Source organism: Alexandromys fortis, unplaced genomic scaffold (assembly GCF_014885135.2).
Source record: "Alexandromys fortis isolate MF-2015 unplaced genomic scaffold, M_Fortis_MF-2015_v1.1 scaffold_451, whole genome shotgun sequence".
Taxonomy (NCBI): domain Eukaryota; kingdom Metazoa; phylum Chordata; class Mammalia; order Rodentia; family Cricetidae; genus Alexandromys; species Alexandromys fortis.
Genome location: NW_026068343.1, coordinates 70,178 through 90,867, shown reverse-complemented (window position 1 = coordinate 90,867; position 20,690 = coordinate 70,178). Strand labels below are relative to the sequence as shown.

The following is a 20,690-nucleotide window of genomic DNA, read 5'->3' as shown; positions in this document are numbered from 1 at the left end:
ATGATGCATACATTACCAGAAATGGGTTAAATTAAGGTGTAAAAGTAGTGCAATAAAAAAATTAGAGCTAGCTGGGTGTTGGTGGCGCATACCTTTAATCCCAGCACTTGGGAGGCAGAGGCAGAGGCAGGCGGATCTCTGTGAGTTTGAGGCCAGCCTGGTCTATAAGAGCTAGTGCCAGGACAGGCTCCAAAGCTACAGAGAAACCCTGTCTCGAAAAAAANTAAAAAAAAAAAAAAAAAAAACAAAAAAACAAAAAAACAAAAAAAAAATTAGAGCTAATGGGCCAATCAGTGATTTAAATAATGTAGTTTCTGTGTGATTATTTCAGGGCTGAGCAGTCAGGAACAAACGAGTAGCCTCCTTCAACTCTGGAGGCCCCAAGTAGCCTTCACACACCTGCTTCCATCCAATACCTCATCTGTAGCCACCTTAGCTTTGGCTCAGACTGACCCTAAAAAGATTGTCCCTGGAAAGAAATCCCAGGGCCTTATCAGCATCCACTAGCAGTGAAGACTTTCCTGTGCCCATAGGAGAGCAACCACCTAAGTCACAGGACCCTTTGTCACCAATTTGAAGAAAAGAGACCCCATGAAGCATAAACCCCACCTGTACCCACTGAAGGAAAAGATGAGCATATGACAGTGTTACAACACAACCAACAACATAAAGAGCAATGTGGCATCACCAGTACCCAATGATCCTAAAACAGGAAGTCTTGAACATCCTAACTCACAAGAAGTGGAAGAAAATGTATTTTAATATAGTTTTATGACGATGATAGTGACCATTAAAGAAGAAATAAAATTTTGTCTTAAAGAAATGAAGGGAAAGACAAATGAAAAATTGGAAGAAATTACTAAATCTCTTTATAAACCTAAGAAAAAATAATCAAACAGGTTAAGCTAACAGCTTAAACAGCTCAAGTCTTGAAAACCGAAATATAGGCAATAAAGAAAACACAAAGAGACAGAACTCTGGAAATAGAAAATCTGTGTAAATAAACAAGAACTACAGATGTAAACATAATTAACAAATTAAAAGAGATGGAATAGAAGATACAACAGAAGAATTAGATTCATCGGACAAAAAAAAAAAACGTTAAATCCAACAAATCTTTAATGCAAATGATTCAGGAAATCTGGGACTCCTTGAAAAGACCAAATCTAAGAATAATAGTTATATTCCATTAGAATATATTCTATTATATATCTATATATAATATTCTATTTTATTATTATACCTAATAATATTCTATTAGTTAGAGGAAGTCTAACTCAAAGGCACAGATAATATATACAACAAAATCATCAAACAATTTCCCAATTAAAGAAGGATATACCTATGAGGAAGATTACAGAACATCCAATAAACTGAACCAGAAAAGAAAGTCTCCTGTTCATATAATAATCAAAATATTTGAAACACAATTAATAAAAACTCAGGGTCAGAAATTATGGTTCAATTTAACAATCTGAACATCAAAACATTCAGCCACTGGCTTGTACTCCAACCTCAGTCTGCCTCTACCTACTCCTAACGTAAATTCCTTTCAAGGACTGGAATTAAAGGCCTGTACCACTGGGATTAAGGACAGGCACCACCCAATTTCTAGTGTGGCTTCTGAGATTAAAAGTGTATACCATTGTGGTTTCTGGGATTAAAGTTGTGTGTTACCATACCTTGTCTGTGTTGCTGACCTGTAGGACTGATTTACTCTCAGATGCTCAGGAAGATCTTATTTATTAAAATACAATTAAAATGCCACTACATTTCCCCACTTTGTGTAAAATAACTGGCTATAACATATGAGAAAACTGTATACAGCAGGTACAATTGATGTGGGATTTCCCTATGTGTTCTGTGAATACCATTAATAAATAAACTGCTTTGGAGCTATAGCAAGGCAGAACGTAGGTAGTCAGGGAAAGCTAGGTTCAATGCTTGGAGAAAGAAGGGCAGAGTCAGAGAGATGCCATTGGAGCCACCAGAGATAGACCCTGAGAAATTTACCTGGTAAGCCACGGCCATGTGGTGATATACAGATTAATAGGAATAGCTTAAATTGATATAAGAGTTAGCCAATAAAAAACTAGACCTACGGCCAATCAGTGATTTAAATAATATGGTTTCTCTGTGATTATTTTGGGTCTAAGCTAGCTGGATGGGTGGAGCAAACAAGCATTTCCTCCTCCTACATACAATGACTATATATAATATATACAGCAATACATACACCAACAATGTCTAGTCCATTTGATTTTACAAATTCAAAGAAAAGATTTTATATGTATCCATTTTTAGTGGTCCAAAGTCTTATACCAAATTTACTTCCTATCATAACTCGCTTTCTGTGTCTGGTATACTATAACTATAGCTATCTAATATTCAATCCCCTCAGAGACTCAAGACCGAAATAATATTAACTGAGTAAACAGGAAGTGAAAGCAAGTGACTTCCAAAATATTTGAGTAATGACAGAAACAGCTGGCTGCCTGGACAGTCACTCAAAGTTCCTCTGCAAGATTGGATCATCCATCATCAGCCTATGGGTATAATATATTTGAAAGACTTTTCTGAGAAGCAGGATATTTTTTGCCCTAATTGTCTCATTAGGACAGCATAATATCAGTTATTGAGGCAGGGGCATTTTTTTGCTCAGTGGCTTACTTTTGCCACAAAAGAAGTAAAGTACATGAAGAGTTTGTTCAATGCCCATTATCTTCTCAGAAGTAGATTGATGCTGCCAGGAACATATATGTTTCGTTGTCATAATATAGAAGAACCTAGTTTATTTAAACATCTTAAATGCCATATTCTATAGATCTTTGAAGTATTTGAAGATGACCTATTTGTCTAAATTATGTCTTTGTTTGACCTTGAAATCATACCCAATGTAACTACAAGTTTGATTATACTAGGTTATTAACTACTGAACTATATTTCATTAGTATCCTAAATAGTTGATAATAATAAATTTCAAAGACTCGAGATTTGCATTACATTGCTAAATGAGCCATATAAGTACAATACCTAGAACAAGATTCTAAATATGTGTACAAAATGTTTTAAGAAGGTTAATCTCAAATTTTGGTTACTGGCGTTTAAGGTATGTTTCCATAAACTTGTCTGTAAGGATGACCAGTGAGACTGTCTTACTCTCAGATTTTCAGGTAGTCTTTATTTCTTAAAATATGATTGAAAGGCCACTACAAACACTAAACATACAGAAGAAAGTAAGAAAATTAAGAGATGCAATGAAAGAAGGCTAAGTAACATATAAAGGCAGACCTATCCGAACCACACCTGACTTCTCAATGGAAACTTTGAAAGCCACAAGGTACTAGTTTGATATTCCCCAGACACTAAGAGATCATGGATACAGAATCAGACTACTATATCCAGCAAAACTTTCAACCATCATAGACAGAGAAAACATGAATTCTACCAGATTTCAAAGAGAGATAATTTCAATACTCCTCGAATTGTTCCACAAAATAGAAACAGAAAGGATATTCCTAAACTGTTTTTATGAGGCAACAGTTGTCCTGGTACCCAAACCACACAAAGATGCAGCTACAAAAAAGAATTACAGGCCAATTTCCCTCATGAACATTGATGCAAAAGTACTCAATAAAATACTGGCAAACCAAATCTAAGAACACTTCAAAAAAATCCACTATAATCAAGTGGGCTTCATGCCAGAGATGCAGGGATGGTTCATCATGTAAAAATCAATCAATTTAATTCACTGCATAAATACACTGAAAGAAAAAAAGAAGTATGATCATCTCATCTTATAAGAAGTAGAAAAAGCATTTGACAAAATCCAACACCCCTTCATGATATACTTCTTGGAGAGATCAGGGATACAAAGAATGTACCTAAACATAGCAAAAGCAATATAAAGCAAGCTAACAGCCAACATCAATTTGAATGGAGAGAAACTCAAAGCAATTCCACTAAAAGCAGAAACAAGACATGTCTGTCCACTCTTTCCACACCTATTCAACATAGTACTTGAAGTTGTAGCTAAAGTAAAAAGAAAACAAAAGGATACCAAAGAGATACAAATTGGAAAAGAATAAGTCAAACATTTACTATTTGCAAATGATATAATTAGTATATATAAAGGACCCCAAAAATTCAGTGAGGGTACTCCTATAGCAGAAAAACAGTTTAAGTAATGTGGCAGGATACAAGATCTACTCTAAAATAAATCAGTAGCCCTCTGATAAACAAAAAATAAAGGTTCTGAGAGAGAAAGAAATCAGAAAAACAAAACCATTCTCAACAGCCATAAATAATATAAAGTGTCTGGGACAACTCTAACCAAGCAACTTAAAGATCTGTATGACAAGAACTGTAAGCCTTTGAAGAAAAAAAAAATTCAAAAAGATATCAGAAAATGGAAAGACCTTCCATGTTTATGGATAGGTAAGAGTAACATACTAATAACGACAATCTCAACAAAAGTATTCTACAGACTCAATGCAATCCCCATAAAAATCACAATAAAATAAAAAATCCCAACACAGTTCTTCTCCAACTTTGAAAAAAAAAATAGGCATTTTCATATGAAAAATAAAGAACCCAAGATAACAAGAAAAAAAACTATATAATGAAGGAACGTTCAGAGATCTCACCTTCCCTGACTTCAAGCTCTGCAATAGAGCTTTAGTAATAAAAACAGATTGGTTATTACACCAGGCAAGTGAAAAAAAATGGAGACCAATAGAAGAACCTGGCATAAATACACATACTTATGGACGCCTAATTTTTGACAAACAAGCCAAAGTTATACAATGGAAAAAAAGAAAGCATCTTTTAAAAAGGTGCTGGCATAAAGGGATGTTGGCATGTAGAAGAGTGCCAATAAATTCATATCAATCACTTTGCCTCAAACTCATGCCCAAATGCTTCAGAGACATCAACAAAAATACAGTCACACTGAATCTGATATAAAAGAAAGTAGGAATTAGTCTTGAAAACATTGGCACAAGAGACTAATTTCTAAATGTAACACCAGTATCACAGACACTGATATTAACAATTAATAAATGGGACCATTTGAAATTGACAAGTTTCTCTAAGGCAAAAGACACAGTCACTAAGAGAAAATGACAGACTACAGAATGGGAAAAGATCTTCACCAACCCCACATCTGACTGTGTGTGTGTGTGTGTGTGTGTGTGTGTGTGTGTGTGTGTAAACCAAGATGTTAGACATAAGAATAACAAATAATCCAATTAAAAATATAATACAGATCCAAAGAAAATTCTCATCAAAAGAATCTCAAATGAACAAAATACCCTTAAAGAATTGTTCAACATCCTTAGTTATTAGGGAAAATCAAATCACAATGACTTTAAGATACTATCTCATACCTGTTAGAATGGCTAATATCAAAAATACTGATGACAGCTTAATTTGGAGTGAATGTGGTGTAAATCTCACTCTTCCACTGCTGTGGAGAGTGCAAGCTTGTACAGCCCTTTGGGAATCAATATTGTGATTTCTCAGGAAAGTGGTAATAAATTTGTCTTTTTTTCTTCTATTCCAAGCTCTTTGTAGCTCTTGGGGAAAAATAGATCCCCTTTGTACTGAGAACGTGGTCTTGATATAGCCTGTTGTGATTCCAATTCTTTCCGTTGTGAGGTATTTGATGAGAGTGCTATGAACTGAACTCCAATGCTCTGGAAGAACAGCAAGTACTCTTAATCACTGAGCTTTCTCTCCTGTCTGTAACACTGTGATAAGACATAAAGGCTAATATTTATAAAAGAAACAAGATTTTCTTCTGAACCAAGTGTCAATTCTGAATCCCTGTAAATTTATCTCTATATTCTAGCCTTTATTTTATGTTTAATATCTTGGAAATAATTATTTAGAAAAATGAGCCATTCTCTGAGGTTTCTCTCTTAGCATCTCTCTTTGCCTTTTGATTAGTTTGAATAAGGCTTTGTCAATCATGTTGATTTTTCTCGAAGAACCAGCTCTTTGCCTCATTGATTTTTGGATTGTTTTGTTGACTTCAGCCCTCAGTTTGATTATTTCCAGTCTTCTAATCCTCCTGGGTGAGTCTCCTTTTTTTTTTTTCTAAAGCTTTCAGCTGTTCTATTAATTCTCTAATGTGAGCTTTCCCATTATTTTTATGTGGGCACTTTGTGCTATGAACTTTCCTCTAAGCACTGCTTTCATAGTTTTCCATTGGTTTGGGTATGTTGTGTCTTTATTTTCATTGAATTCAAGGAAGACTTTAATTTCTTTCTTTATTTCTTCCCTGACCCAGGGGTGTTTAAGAAGTTGGCTGTTCAGTTTCCATGATTTTGTAGGCTTTCCTACCTTTGTAAGAATTGTAGGTAGAATTGTTTTTAATTCTAACTTTATTCCATGGTAATCCAATAAGACACAGGTAGTTACTACCATTTTTTTTTTGTATCTGTGAATGCTTGCTTTGTTACTGAGTATGTGATCAGTTTTTGAGAAGGTTCTATGAGATACTGGGAAGAAGGTATATTCTTTCCTGTTTATGTGGAATGTTCTATATATGTCTGTTAAGTCAATTTGATTCATTAGCTCCGTTGGTTCTCTTATTCCTCTATTAAGTTTCTGTCTGTTTGACCTGTCTATTGGTGAGAGAGGAGTATTGAAATCTCCTAATATCAGTGTGTTTGGTTTGATGTGTACTTTGAGTTTTAGTAATGTTTCTTTTACATATGTGGGTGCTTTTATATTAGGGGCATAGATATTCACGATTGAGACTTCCTCCTAATGAATTGTTCCTGTTATGAGTATAAAGTGTCCTTCTCCATCTCTTCTGATTGATTTCAGTTTGAAATCAATTTTGTTAGATATTAGTATTGCAAAACCCACTTGTTTCTTAGGTCCATTTCATTGAAAAACCTTTTCCTAACCCTTTACTCTGAGGTAATGTTGGTCTTTTTTGTTGAGGGGTGTTTTTTTGTAAACAGCAGAATGTTGGATCCTGTTTTCACATCCATTCTCTTCACCTGTGCCATTTATGGATGAATTGAGTCCATTGATATTAACTGATACTAATGACCAGTGGTTATTAACTCTGGTTATTTATTTATTCATATATTGGTGTTAGAGTTTGTATGTTTCCCTTCTTTGAGTTGTGCTAGTAGAGGGTGTTAGATATCTGTGTTGTTATGCATGTTGTTGGCTTCCTTGGGTTGTGATTTTCCTTCTAGTACTTTCCTTAAGACTGAGTTTGTCACTATATGTATTGCTTAAATTTGTTTTTGTCAAGTAATATCTTGTTTTCTCCATCTATGGTGAAAGAAGGTTTGCTGGGTATAGTAGTCTGGGCTTGCATTCATGGTCTCTTAGTGTTTGCAGCACATCTATCCAGGACATTCTGGCTTTCATGGTTTCCATAGAGAAGTCAGGTGTCGTTCTGATAGGTTTACCTTTATATTTTCCTGGACCTTTTTCCTTTGCAGCTCTTAACATTCTTTCTTTATCCTGTATGTTTTGTATTATTATTATTATTATTATTATTATATGGCAAGTGGATGGTCTCTTTTGATCCAGTCTATTTGGTGTTCTGTATACATCTTGTACATTCATAAGGATATCCTTCTTTAGGTTGGGGAATTTTTATTCTGTAATTTTGTTGAATATATCTTTGAGGTGTGATTCTTCTTCTTTTACCCCTATTATTCTTAGGTTTTGTCTTTTCATGGTGTTTCAGATTTCCTGCATATTTTCTGTTAAGAATTTGTTGGATTTGCTGTTCTCTTTGGTCAATGAGTTTATTTCCTCTATAATATCTTCAGTGTCTGAGATTCTTTTTTCTAGCTCTTTTATTCTGTTGGTTATATTTGTAGTTCCTATTCATTTATCCAGATTTTTCATATCTACCCATCCCTCAGTTTATGTTTTCTTCCTTTCCTCCATTTTAGTTTTCAAGTCTTGAACTGTTTCCATTACCTTTTTGATTGCCTTTTCTTGGTTTTCTTGGGTATCTTTGAGTGATTTATTCATTTTTTCAAACTTTTTTCTTTTAGACTTCTCATCCATTTTTAAGGGAGTTTTTCACATCCTGTTTAAGGGTCTCTATCACTTTCATAATGTTACATTTAAAGTTGATTTCTTCTACTTCTTCTGGATTAGAGTGTTCAAGTCTTCCTATTGCATGTTCTCTGGATTCTGGTGTTATCATGTTGCTTTTCAGGCTGTTGGAGGAATTATTGCATTGATGCCTGTCCATCTCTTCCTTTAATGCAGTTATGAGAGTCTTGGCATCTTGTTCCAATCTTTGCTGTGGCTAACTGTGTGCTTGGTGGTTTTTCTTTGTCTGCTCTCTCTTAGGTCCCCTCAGCGCTGGAGTTGGCTTTTAGATCCCTTCAGCCCCGAAGAAGACTGTGGTGGTGGATCTAAGGACCCCACAGATGGAAAGGAGTGCTTGTGGGAAAGATGAGTTGGGGTAACTAGAGAAAGCCAGTGGCCAGGGAGACACCCCACTGAATGGCCAAGAATGTTTAGGGAATTGGAGGGGGCTGTACTCCATTCCAGGAGCATCTGGCCAGCCAGGCAGGCACACATTTACTCCTCCAGATGGACCTCCTAGTACAGAAACAGGGTCTCTTGCTGGCCAAGGACCTCATAGACAAGAGGGTGGGCTTAGTAGGTGCAGGCTCAGTGGAACAAAGAAACCCCTACAGTACTAGCCCTTACCACTGTGTCCCCAGACCCTCAGCACCAAAGCAGGCTGAGTTGGGGGATCCTAGGACCCCACAGATGGAAAGGGGTACTTGGGGGCTGATGGAGGAGAGTCATCTGTCTATGTGTTACTTTCATTGGTTAATTAACAAAGAAACTGTTTGGCTTTTGATAGGACAGCAGCTTAGATAGGTGGAGTAGAAAGACCAGAATGCTGGGAAGAAGGAAAGTGAGACAGTCACCATGATTCTCCCACCCGAGACAGATGCAGGTTATGATCTTTCCTGGTAAGCCACCACCTTGTGGTGCTACACAAATGATTAGAAATGGGTTAATCAATATGTGAGAGTTAGCCAATAAGAGGCTGGAACTAATGGGCCAGGTAGTATTTAAAACAATACAGTTTCCATGTAATTATTCTGGGGCATAAGCTAGCCAGGTGACTGGGAGGCAGGAAGCGGCCCACCACTCCCAGACAACACAGTGCAAAGAAATTTTCCTGACTCGGCAGCAGGAAAAAACTGGCTGTTTTAAAATGCCGGCTTTCTGGGCTGTGCTCCCATTGCAATCTCAGTCTGGCTCCTGCTGTAGACAAAGCTTTTGAATGGAGCATTTGGAGTAAAGTGCTATGGCTTGCTTGATGGCAATGTGGACTTGTTGTGTTCCTGGAACTGTGAGCGGCTCAGGGGCACCAAATGGCTGAAGCAGGAAGCTCGGCTCTGCTCTGCCACACTGAACTGTGCTGACCTCAGGCAGGAACTATCGTAATTACCATAATAACAGTGCAGTTAAGGTTTAGACTGGGCAGGACACAGGCAGTACCCTATTACCTCTACATGGTGTAACTTAAGTTTTTAAGAAGTGTTTAACATTTTAACAAATGATCCTGGATAATAAAGAATTACAGATTCACAATAGGACAGATCCAGACATAAAAGACCTTTAAATGGGTCACAGTGTTGGATGAATGTACGTAGGATTAGGAGAGAGAAGAAAAAGAATATAAAAATAAAGTTAATGCCTTAAAAAAAGGTAAAGTCTTTAAAGAGACAGAGTACAGATAGTTATAGATTAAAATAAAGAAAAACAAGCCACGTAAAAATGGAAAATTCACAGAGAATCTGGATTATGTACATTGTGTTTTCTTTAAATTTTTTGACTGTGAAGGAGATAAATACAGAGAGACATTTCATTGTGTTGTCTGCCAAACTACATGTATGTTCTAAAGGTATCATGACTTACAAATTTGGGTCTAAGGATATGATGCTTTATAGAGGGTCTTTAGTTTTCACAGAGGATGAGAACCTGTGGATTGCTACTATCCCAATATGGTATGATAGACCACATTCTCCTGAAAGATCACCATGAACACCTTCAAAATTTACTTCATTCAACTGCCAGGTTATACCATGAAAGACCTGAATAACAGTGCCCCCATTCAGCAGGAAGCAGTTTGGAGAGAAGTAACTGTGCCCATATTCCCAAACATTATTTATAAATGTTCTTTTACATTAAAAGGGGGATATGATATACATATGAATGCTTTACATTGGTATAAATTTTGCTTTATTGGTATAAAGTTAAGGTCAATTTTGTTTATATGTATATGTATTTCTGATTTTGTTTAAGGTATTGTGATTGTGTAGTTCATTTAAAAAATGTAATGTATATAAGTTGTTAATGGATAATCATCAATAATAATCACGTTTGTAGTCATGTTAGATTTTCTAGATATATACAGATATATTTCAGTTAGGCATTCTTCATATCTTTCAAAGGCTACAGAATATGACATTTAAATGTTTTAATAACTTAGGGCTTTTCATGACAATGAGACATGTCTGCTCCTGGCAGCACCAATCTACTTCAAGAGGAAGATGGGAATTAAAGAGGCTCCTTATGGAGTTGGTTAGCCATTTGGGCAAGAAACTGCTCTTGCCTGGACTGTTGTATAAACTGGACACAAAGAACTCACAGAGAGAGGACTGCTAAACTTGCCTAAAGGTGAGATGGTCTTTCAGGGTTCCTGATTCATGAAAGAGTCTGTGAGACATTCTGCAGGACACAGCAGATAGTGAATGAACTGCCTTTGAAATTTCCTGCTTCATGGAAATGCATGCTGGATACTATGGACCTGTAGGCTGAAGATGGATGCCCCAACAGTACAGAGGACTTTGGGTGACTGTCCAGGCAGCGAGATGTCTCTGTAATTTCTAGAGTTTTGTAAGTTGCTTACTTTTCGTTTGCTTAGGTAATATTATATCCTTCTGGAGTCTTTGATGGAGTTGAAGAATAGATATATAGTTATTGTTTTCCTTAGTTATGATAAAAGATAACGTAGAAATAAATATTGTAGCTGTAATTCTTGCTTGATAACTGTTTTGTTATATGTAATTTTACTATGTTAAAGTTAAAGGCTTTCTTTTTTGTTTAAACAGAAAAAGGGGAAATGATGGAGGAGAGTCATCTGTCTATGTGTTACTTTCATTGGTTCATTAATAAAGAAACTGCTTGGCTTTTGATAGGACAGCAGCTTATACTGGCAGAGTAGACATAACAGAATGCTGGGAAGAAGGGAGACAGTCGCCATGATTCTCCCACCCATGACAGATGCAGGTTATGATCTTTCCTGGTAAGCCACCACCTCGTGGTATTACACAGATTATTAGAAATGGGTTATTCAAGATGTGAGAGTTAGCCAATAAGAGGCTGGAACTAACGGGCCAGGCAGTGTTTAAAAGAATACAGTTTCCATGTAATTATTCTGGGGCATAAGCTAGCCAGGTGGCTGGGGGCTGGGAGGCGGGAAGTGGCCCACTGCTCCCACACAAGAAGGGACAAGCTGGGATGGGATAGATAGAGAAAGGAGTAGAAGCCCTGCTGAATGGTCAGAAAGTTTAGGGGATTGGTGGGTGTCTGTACTCTGTTCCCGGGGCATCCACCTGATGGGCAGGCACACATTTACTCTTCTGGATGGAACACTTGTTACATGACCAGGGGGACTCTTGCTCTCCAATAAGATAGTTTTGAAAAAAAAATTTCAACCTCTGAAAATGGTCTGTAAGTTACTCTAGGCCTTAGCTAAAGTTGGTTGCTCCAATTTTGCAAATAGGACTTTGGTTGATTGAGTAGGTAGCCGGTTGTCTCTGTCCTTTTTTACACATTTTGAAAGTTGCTTGATTGAACTGCCTGCTTATCAAGTAATATTCTTTTCCTTTGAGGGTCTTTAATGGGATTGAAGACCAGATAATCATAGTTTCTTTCCTCTAATTACTTGCCCAGATTATTTATAATACAAGACTTAGATTCCTTATGTTAGGATAACTATTGAAACATTTACTACATGTTTCTTGCTTAATATGTTTATGCTGGTTGTAATTCTACTTTTATACTTAATATTTATTCTTGTATATAACTTTTATTAGGCTTAGAACCATCTTATTTAAACAAAAGGGGGAGGTGCTATAGAAAATTCTTCATCCAGTAGCTTTTAAGTTATCTACCCACTTGGGCATGTCCTCTTATATTGTAACTGACAATGTAAAGTGTACGCTTTCTCTCTCTCTTCTGGCTGCTGGATTTGGTTGTTGTTTCCCATTTGAGCAGCGGACTGTGATCTGTGTGTCTACTTCTAAATAAATAACCCTTTAATAATAAATTTTGAACTAGTGTGGGATTTCTTTTTTGTGTCTATCTTCAATACCCCTTGTTCCAGAGTGGATGAGAGAAAGGAACAATTCTAAGAGCCAGAGGTTGTAGATAAAACAAACAGGAACATAAACAAAAAAAAAATAAACAAAACAAAAAATGGTGGCTTTCATGCACAGCAGGAAAGATGTACATATTAATTCAATTGTGACACATTGCAGAAGACCTGAAAAGCTCCTGCTAGACAAGACTGTAACAGAGAGGGGAGATTGGGAATGAAATTCCACAACAAGTCAATAATCTATTGGTATTTGAAAGATACTCAGAGAAGGGGGAATCAGTTTTCTTTAATGATGTCATAATTGGTTAATTGAATATACACCAGGGCAGAATCTACTCCCAAGGGCATTTGCACAGCATATATTGGATTCAATATGTTTTAACAAAAAGATGGAGACAAGATTTATTTAATAAGGAGGTCAGAAATAAAGTATATGATTAATAATAATAGAAATTCATTACCAATTCAAAAAAGATATCTTTTGTAGTTTATATTATAAACATTTTAACTTTCTATAAAGTATATTTATTACTTATATGTGCTCTATCTGAATATTGCTAAGATAATTATATCTCAAAAATAGAAGAAATAAATCTGAGATGAGCTGAGAGTGAATTCATCTTTCTATTGATTTGGGAAATATAATCCATCTGTGTTTCCCAGACTAATATATATATACGATCACTATCATATGGAAAATTCTGTCCTTTATATCTTAGTTTCCCATGCATGTTATCAAAAATGTGTTTACAATGACAGATATATAGCTAAGTCTGTTAGCAGCTCATAATGTGGCCTCAACACTTTGCTTAATACCAATGTTATGTATCTGTTTACTTAATAAATTGCCTTAACATTGTGTTTGTGTCTGTAAATCACTTTCAAAGTATCAGTTTTCTGATACATTCAATAGGCACATTGTTTTATAGTCAAACATGGAAAAAGAACATATGAATCTATAGGAGAGAAACTGTCAAGAATTGAAGAAAATTCTTTGTGTATATGTTTATATTCTTATTTCTCCGTAATATCTGTTACAAATTGAAATACAACTTTTGCTCAATCTTTTTGATTTTTTTTTTATTAATTTGCTGTTTCTCTTTAAAATTTATTTTGGGGGCAGATAGATAGGTTACTTGTTAAAACAATTGCTATTCTTCCAGCCGACTTGGATTCTAGTCCCAGCACCCACATAATAATACACAACCATCTGTAACTACATTTTCAGGGAACCAAATATTATCTCCAAAATCTATAGGCAACAGGAATTCACATGGTACACAGATGGACATCATGCATAATACTCATACACATAAAAGTTGAAAGATTTTTTTTGTTCAGAAATTTGACTTGTCTTGTTTGGTTTTACTATAAGCTTTGAGTGCTTGCAAAAATAAAATTTGCTTGTTAAAATAATATAATTCATTTGTCTTCACAAAAAATAATTATTTTTGCCTTAATCTTGATGAGCTATGGCAAACATAAACAATGCAAATTTTAGTAATATGCCATTGTTCAAAAATTTCTACACAATTTAAAAAATCTTTGTATTTTATATGTTTAAACATGTCCATTCATATATAGCATATTTAGTATTTCATATAGATTATTTCCTTTTTTATATTAAATAACTCATTGGGTTTTTATTACTTAACACTTAAGCCATTTTCGTTTTTCAGAATTCTTGTTTTTCCAGTTTTTCATTATCTACTTGGAAGACAGAATATGTACATAGCTTTATGTTGCACATGATGACAAATGGTCCTTGGGTAACAGACTCTAGGTGGCCTAAAAACACACAGGGTGAACTATTTACCTTGGGCACACCTGATCAGGGTTCTGGAACCAGTGATTCCAGCTGGAGATGGAAAGACGGCTGAAATATGATCGGGCCAAAATTTCATAGACTTGCACAATTATTTATGAAGTACAAAAAGTACCACTTCTGTGTTAAGTTACTGTGTCAAGAATCTATGGATACAAAAGTGAAGATAGCCACACCAAAGGACAATAAAACAGGAAATTATAACAGTGTGGCCAGAGAACGAAGTGTTTGGGAAGGAAAAAGGATAGGCTGTCAGAGAGTGAGCAGATTAGATAAAGGGGAAGGTGGAGCGGGGGTGGGGGGGCGGGGGGGGGAGATGGTGTCAAAACCTGAATAGAATCTAAAAATAGAAGCTAAAGAATGGAGAACAGGAGTAGCTGTGATGCTTAACGTTAGTTGTCAATTGATGAGCTCCAGAGTCGCCCAGGAGATGAACTCTGGGCATGTTAAAGATTATACTGATTGGGTTTACTGAGGCGGGAAGACACACCCACTGTGTGTGTGTGTGTGTGTGTGTGTGTGTGTGTGTGGCCCGCCATCGTTATGCTGGGATCCCGGACTGTGTAAAAATGATAAAGTGAGCAGACTCCCTACTCTTCACTGTAGATGCAACTGTGTGCTGGAATGACGTAACAAAGAGCAAGGAATAGTTGAGATAAAAGCACAACGGATCAAGTAATAAATGTCCTTGATGAAGTCCAAGGGCTAGAATCTGTCTAAAGGACAACCAGACAGAAATGGTTCAGGTAGAGATTCTCCAAGCAGAGTTTCTATACTAACAGCAATAGCCAAGACCCAACCCAAGAGCAGGAGCATACTTTGGTCATTTGAGAAGTCTGCAAACACATGTTTATTGAAACACTATTCAGAACGGCCAAAATCAGGAATCAGCCTACACGTGCACGAACTATGAATGGATAAAGGAATTGGTATGCTACACATTGGGATTTTACTTAGAGAAAAGAGAAGAATTATCTCACCTGTAGGAAAATGGATGGAGCTGGAGAGCATCATGCTAAGACAGACAGACTTAGTAAGGCAAACACATTTCTCTCATATACAGAATATAGATTAGATGACATTAAAGTATGGGGAGCATTATTTGGGAGGCACAAGATAATATAACGTGGGATAAATGATGATGTATATGATATGCATATAAAAATGACAGAATAAAACCCATTGTTTTGTACTGATACACCCATAGGAAAAGACAATACAAATGTATTTTCAGCCACACTTAAATAGCTAAGAAGGTAGACAGTGTAAGTTTATATGCAATTCCAATCGCAGTGAAGGATTCAGGAAGAAGCCTGCTTATGACGATGCTGGAGAAGGCCACTGAGGAAAAGCACTCTTCCACACTGGAGGCGATAAGACAAACGCTCACTCCCCAAGGAAGTAAAAACTACCAAGAGCCCGGTCAGGACCCATGAAGTCTCTACACATTTTTAATAACCAGAGCAGGAAGCTCCGCAACATGGGCCCGAAGTTACAATGGCACTTACCAGGGGCTCAACATGACAGCTGGAGCAACTGGTTTGTTATCCTTACAATCAGTTGCTTACTTTCCTGAAGTCAGCTTCAGACATGAGCACACTTACTTTACAAGAAGATAGCCCATGGCGGTAACAAAAAGTATCCTACGACAAAACACAAGGCTTCTGGTTCCTTCCTTCCTTTCTTGTTTTCAAACACAACACTGCCAACTGAGAATGGGTCAACTCTTAAAACGGAGTAGAAAGAAATGGTAGTGTAAAAATGATCTGATATACGGCAATGAGGCACACCAGCAATCCTTGAAGCAGTTTGCCTTTGACACAGTGTAGCAGTGAACACCAACCTTCTCAGTCACAGTCCCGAGTGGTTGCATCTGTGGTGATCTTAAACAAAGATCTATGTTTCTCACATAGCACGTTTTGGTTTGTTTGTATTTTTCTGAGTGCAGGCTATCTGGATTGTAGATCCTGCATCACATGGCGCTTCTTTTATAAACATCTTTGTTTCCCCACCAAGAGTTTCAAAGAGTTTGATTTCTCTACGTCCATTTTAAGTGTTACAACTTTATTATTTGATTATACTCACTTTAAAAAAAAAAAAGTAGAGCCGGGCGGTGGTGGCGCACGCCTTTAATCCCAGCACTTGGGAGGCAGAGGCAGGCGGATCTCTGTGAGTTCGAGACCAGCCTGGTCTACAAGAGCTATTTCCAGGACAGGCTCCAAAACCACAGAGAAACCCTGTCTCGAAAAACCAAAAAATAAAAAATAAAAAAAAAAATTAGAGAAACAGATCAAAAGAAAGAATTATCCAGCATCTCTTCACAAATACAGTAGCAGGATTATATATATATATCCCTTCTAGTCTTTTTTTTGTACATTAACACACCATTTAAAACAAAAAACCAGTATCATAAATGCTTATACCTTTTCCCCTCATTTCACAGTATGAAGTGACCATTTCTTTGTGAGAAAATATGATTTCTACTTGATTGCTTCATAGCTTAAGTATAACAGGAACATGATACACCTAATTTTTCCATATTGTTTAGAATATTTTGCCTTCTTTTCATGATTCTTTCAATGACTCTCCCATAACTTCTTAAAGAGAAATTCCAGTGTACCAAAGTGCATTCAGTATTTTTAAGCCCGAGAGGCAACGTACCGAACTGCCTCCCAGAAGAATGGTGCCAATTTACAACCACAGTCCCATTTCAAGCTCAGAGCCATCAGCAGTGCAGGGAAATGGACAGACATCCTCACCAGTCTTCATGGTTGCCAGTGTAGAAGGAAAAATGATTGACAAGGTTTTTGGCTTTGTTCCCTTATATTTCTGCAGGCTGTTGTTTTCCTTCCAGGTTCCAGAAGAATCTGTATCTCAGTGGAGTGCACTGTCTCTTTCTTACCACATGCTCCTTTCCCGGCAAAGGAACAAAGGCCAAGTATCGGTCCCATTTTTTGTGTTAGCAAAATCTCCCAAAGACTAGAAGTAGTAAGTCTCCTCGTGGTGGCCATGCTGTTTCAATGTCTTGGTGGTAAAACAGAACACTGGACCATGTTCTTCAGATTTCGAAGCGTTTCTGACCACTCCATAGACCCTATCTGTGGAATCATAGTGAGCAGTAAGCTTTTGGCTTTGTTGGCATTTTCTTTCATGGTCTTTAAAACCCCATCCACTGACACCGCTTCTTCATGCTCCTTCCAACAATCATAATTGGTTGCCATGGCAATGCTTGCATAGCAAATGCCAGCCTCCTTAGCAAGCACCACCTCTGGAACTGTGGTCATATTGATAACATCTGCACCCCAAGTATGGAATACAAAACTTTCTGCCCGAGAGCTGAAACGAGGCCCCTCAATTGTGACTATTGTCCCTTTGAATGGCATCGAAGACCAAGCTTCTTAGCTGTTTCTATGAGGACCTCTCTTGTTTTGGGGCAAAACGGTTCAGCCATTGGGATAAGGCACACTCCTCTGGCGCTGCCGTGACTTCCATCATAGAAGGTCTGAGGCCTCAGGGATGTCCTGTCAATGAACTGATCGATGATGACCATGTCACCAGGCTGGATCTCCTCTCTCAAGGACCCGCAGGCTGTAGTCACTATGACATGTGTACAACCCTCTTCCTTCAAAGCCCAGATGTTGGCCTGGTAGTTGACTTTCGAGGGCATGATGGTATGCTGTCTCCCATGTCTTGCAAGAAGTACACAATCAACATTCTTTATCTTCCCCAGAATTAAGGCATCGGATGGCTTGCCAAACGGAGTATCCACATATTTTTCAGTCCTTCCTTCTAAAATTTCTGGATCATCCAAGCCTGTTCCACCAATTATCCCAATCTTCACCGGTGCGCAGGCGGCGCCCGAGGCCATGTCTGCACCAGGGGAGTCATCTATGAGCGGGAACGCTGAAGCGGGAGAAGACTGCAGACCCGGCGCCGTGCGGGAGTGAGCCATAGACTATTTCTTAATAAGATACTGAAAAATTAGCTTTCTGCCTTATTAAATAATATCTCTGCCTCTTAAACATAATTTGTAACAAATAACAGGAAATCATCTTAAAGTCTTATAATTTTCTTTTCTTATCTGAAAATGCTGCCATCGTATTTTTGCATAGATATCTCGGGTATTAGAAGACACAATTGTTAAGAAAATAAAACTATAAATATAATTTTTGGTCATGAATCTATTAACTGAAATGGCTTGTACTAAGAACTAATGTATTAAATCTCAGTTCAGTTTTATCCATTCATATGGAAATATCTAATTAATCATTATTTCTAAGTTCATATAAATGATTTAGTGCTTTTCTACCATGAAAATTAGAATATAACATATAATTTTATAAATCTATTTCAGTGGGAGAAATATAGATAACAGAAAATTGTATCTCCTTGCTTTTCACAATTATTCACAAATAGTCTAAGACAATTTCCTTCTGAAAAATGCTATGGTTTTAAAAGGGAAATACATGTTGCAGTATTGATGTGGGATTCCCCTCTTTATGCTGCTAATACCATTGGTTAATAAAGAAACAGTCGCTGGGCAGTGGTGGCGCACACCTTTAATCCCAGCACTTGGGAGACAGAGGCTGGTGGATCGCTGTGAGTTCAAGGCCAACCTGGTCTACAAGAGTGAGTTCCAGGACAACTCCAAAGCTACAGAGAAACCCTGTCTCGAAATTCAAAAAATAAAAATATAAAAAAAAAATAAAGAAACAGTCTTAGGCCTGTGCAGGGCAGAATAGAAGTAGACTGGAAAAACTAAACTGAATGCTGAGAGAAAACAGGCAGAGTCAGTGAGACTCCATGTAGTGGCCAGAGGGGAAAGATGCATGTTGCCAGCTGAAACCTTATCAGTAGGCCACAAGCATAATAATAATATATAAAATAATGGAAATGGGTTAATTTTATCTATAAGATCTATCTAGCAATATGCTTAAACTATTGGCCAAACAGTATTGCAAATAATATAGTTACCATGTGATTATTTCAGGAGACTGGGCATCTGGGATCAAACAAGCAGCCTCAAACAACACAGTATGAGGGAAAGGAAGGTCAAAGGAGATAACAATAAACAATAATGTAGGTGGACAGAGATAAAATATTGCATGTCTTTTCTCATATGTAATATCTAGATGTAACTGTATACAACGCTTTAATTTATGTCCTGAAAGCAGAAATGCACCAAAAAAAAAAAAATGTGAAGAAAGAATTGCAAAGTGAAGGGATAGGACAACTGCAATACTAGAAGAATAAAGACAACATGACTTCTCTGATATTAAAATAATCTATTTATATATTTAAAATCTGTTATCATGGATATGTATACATATGAACAAATGAAACTAGAAGTGAGACTTCTTTGTTTAACTGACTAATATTATAGTTGTTGAATAATTTAGTTTTGTTCAGAAGGAATTCTCAATATCAAGGTAGTGTATTATTTTCTAATACCAATGAGTTTATATACTATCATGCATAAATTAGCCAGAATATTTGTTAAAAATGGTTATCTTGCTGGTAATGTAAGAGTGTGTCTTAGAGTAGAAGCTAGCATTTTGCCTTCAGAATTGTGAATTCTATTTTACAGAATTGACAATAAGAGGCCATCCTATATGTTTTATTTATCCTGCTGATGTAAATCAATACTTGATTTTAGAATAGAAGTTATTACTGTTTCCCATTATAACACCCACTTTGCTTCAGAAAATTATAAGAAACTTAAGTGTCTTTCCAATTAACAATAAAATGGTTTCATAGTATATGTTAAGAATTAGCCTTCTTTTTATAGACTTCTATTTTTAGTGGTTTTATTCTTTCTCTTTGAAGGATTATTGATAAATAATAGTTCTTTATATATAAAAGGTATTTGACTCTCTAACAATAGTTCCTAAATTTATTTTGTGGTCTGATTCATGTTTCTTAGAATAAGATTTCACATGGCAAGCATGCAGTTCTATTACAATTATTTAAATCCTTTCTGGTGTTATTGAGAATTTGAACAGTGTCAAATCAGACAGCACATAAATATTACCCTTTTTATATAAGATATATAATTATTCATTAAAATATTTATGTACTAAAGGATAGTGAACTCATTACTAGGAAGTAATGGAAACAAAATGCATCATTTACTTAATTATGCAGTAAAGTTTTTGGTGTGCTTCTTTTAATGTCTAATGTTGTTGGTTGTTTTTTACTCTTTTCTCTTTTGGAGTGGCTACCACCCTGTTCACATTTAAATCACTCATGGGGCTGGAGAGATGGCTCTGTGGTTAAGAGCATTGCCTGCTCTCCCAAAGGTACTGAGTTCAATTTCCAGCAACCACATGGTGGCTCAAACCATCTGTAATAAGGTCTGGTGCCCTCTCCTGGCCTGCAGGCACATACACAGACAGAATATTGTATACATAATAAATAAATAAATATTCAAAAAAAGAATTTAAAAAGATAAATAAATCACTCATG

At 36.5% G+C, this 20,690-nt stretch overlaps 1 protein-coding gene across 1 annotated transcript; it reads right to left on the bottom strand.

The window, feature by feature from the left end:
- Positions 1 to 16,915: 16,915 nt before the first annotated feature.
- LOC126495307 (S-methyl-5'-thioadenosine phosphorylase-like) lies at positions 16,916 to 18,168 on the bottom strand. Its single transcript, XM_050132897.1, is given in 2 exon segments — positions 16,916 to 17,601; positions 17,604 to 18,168. Coding segments are annotated over 2 exon segments (849 nt in total). The 5' UTR covers positions 18,094 to 18,168; the 3' UTR covers positions 16,916 to 17,242.
- Positions 18,169 to 20,690: the final 2,522 nt, after the last annotated feature.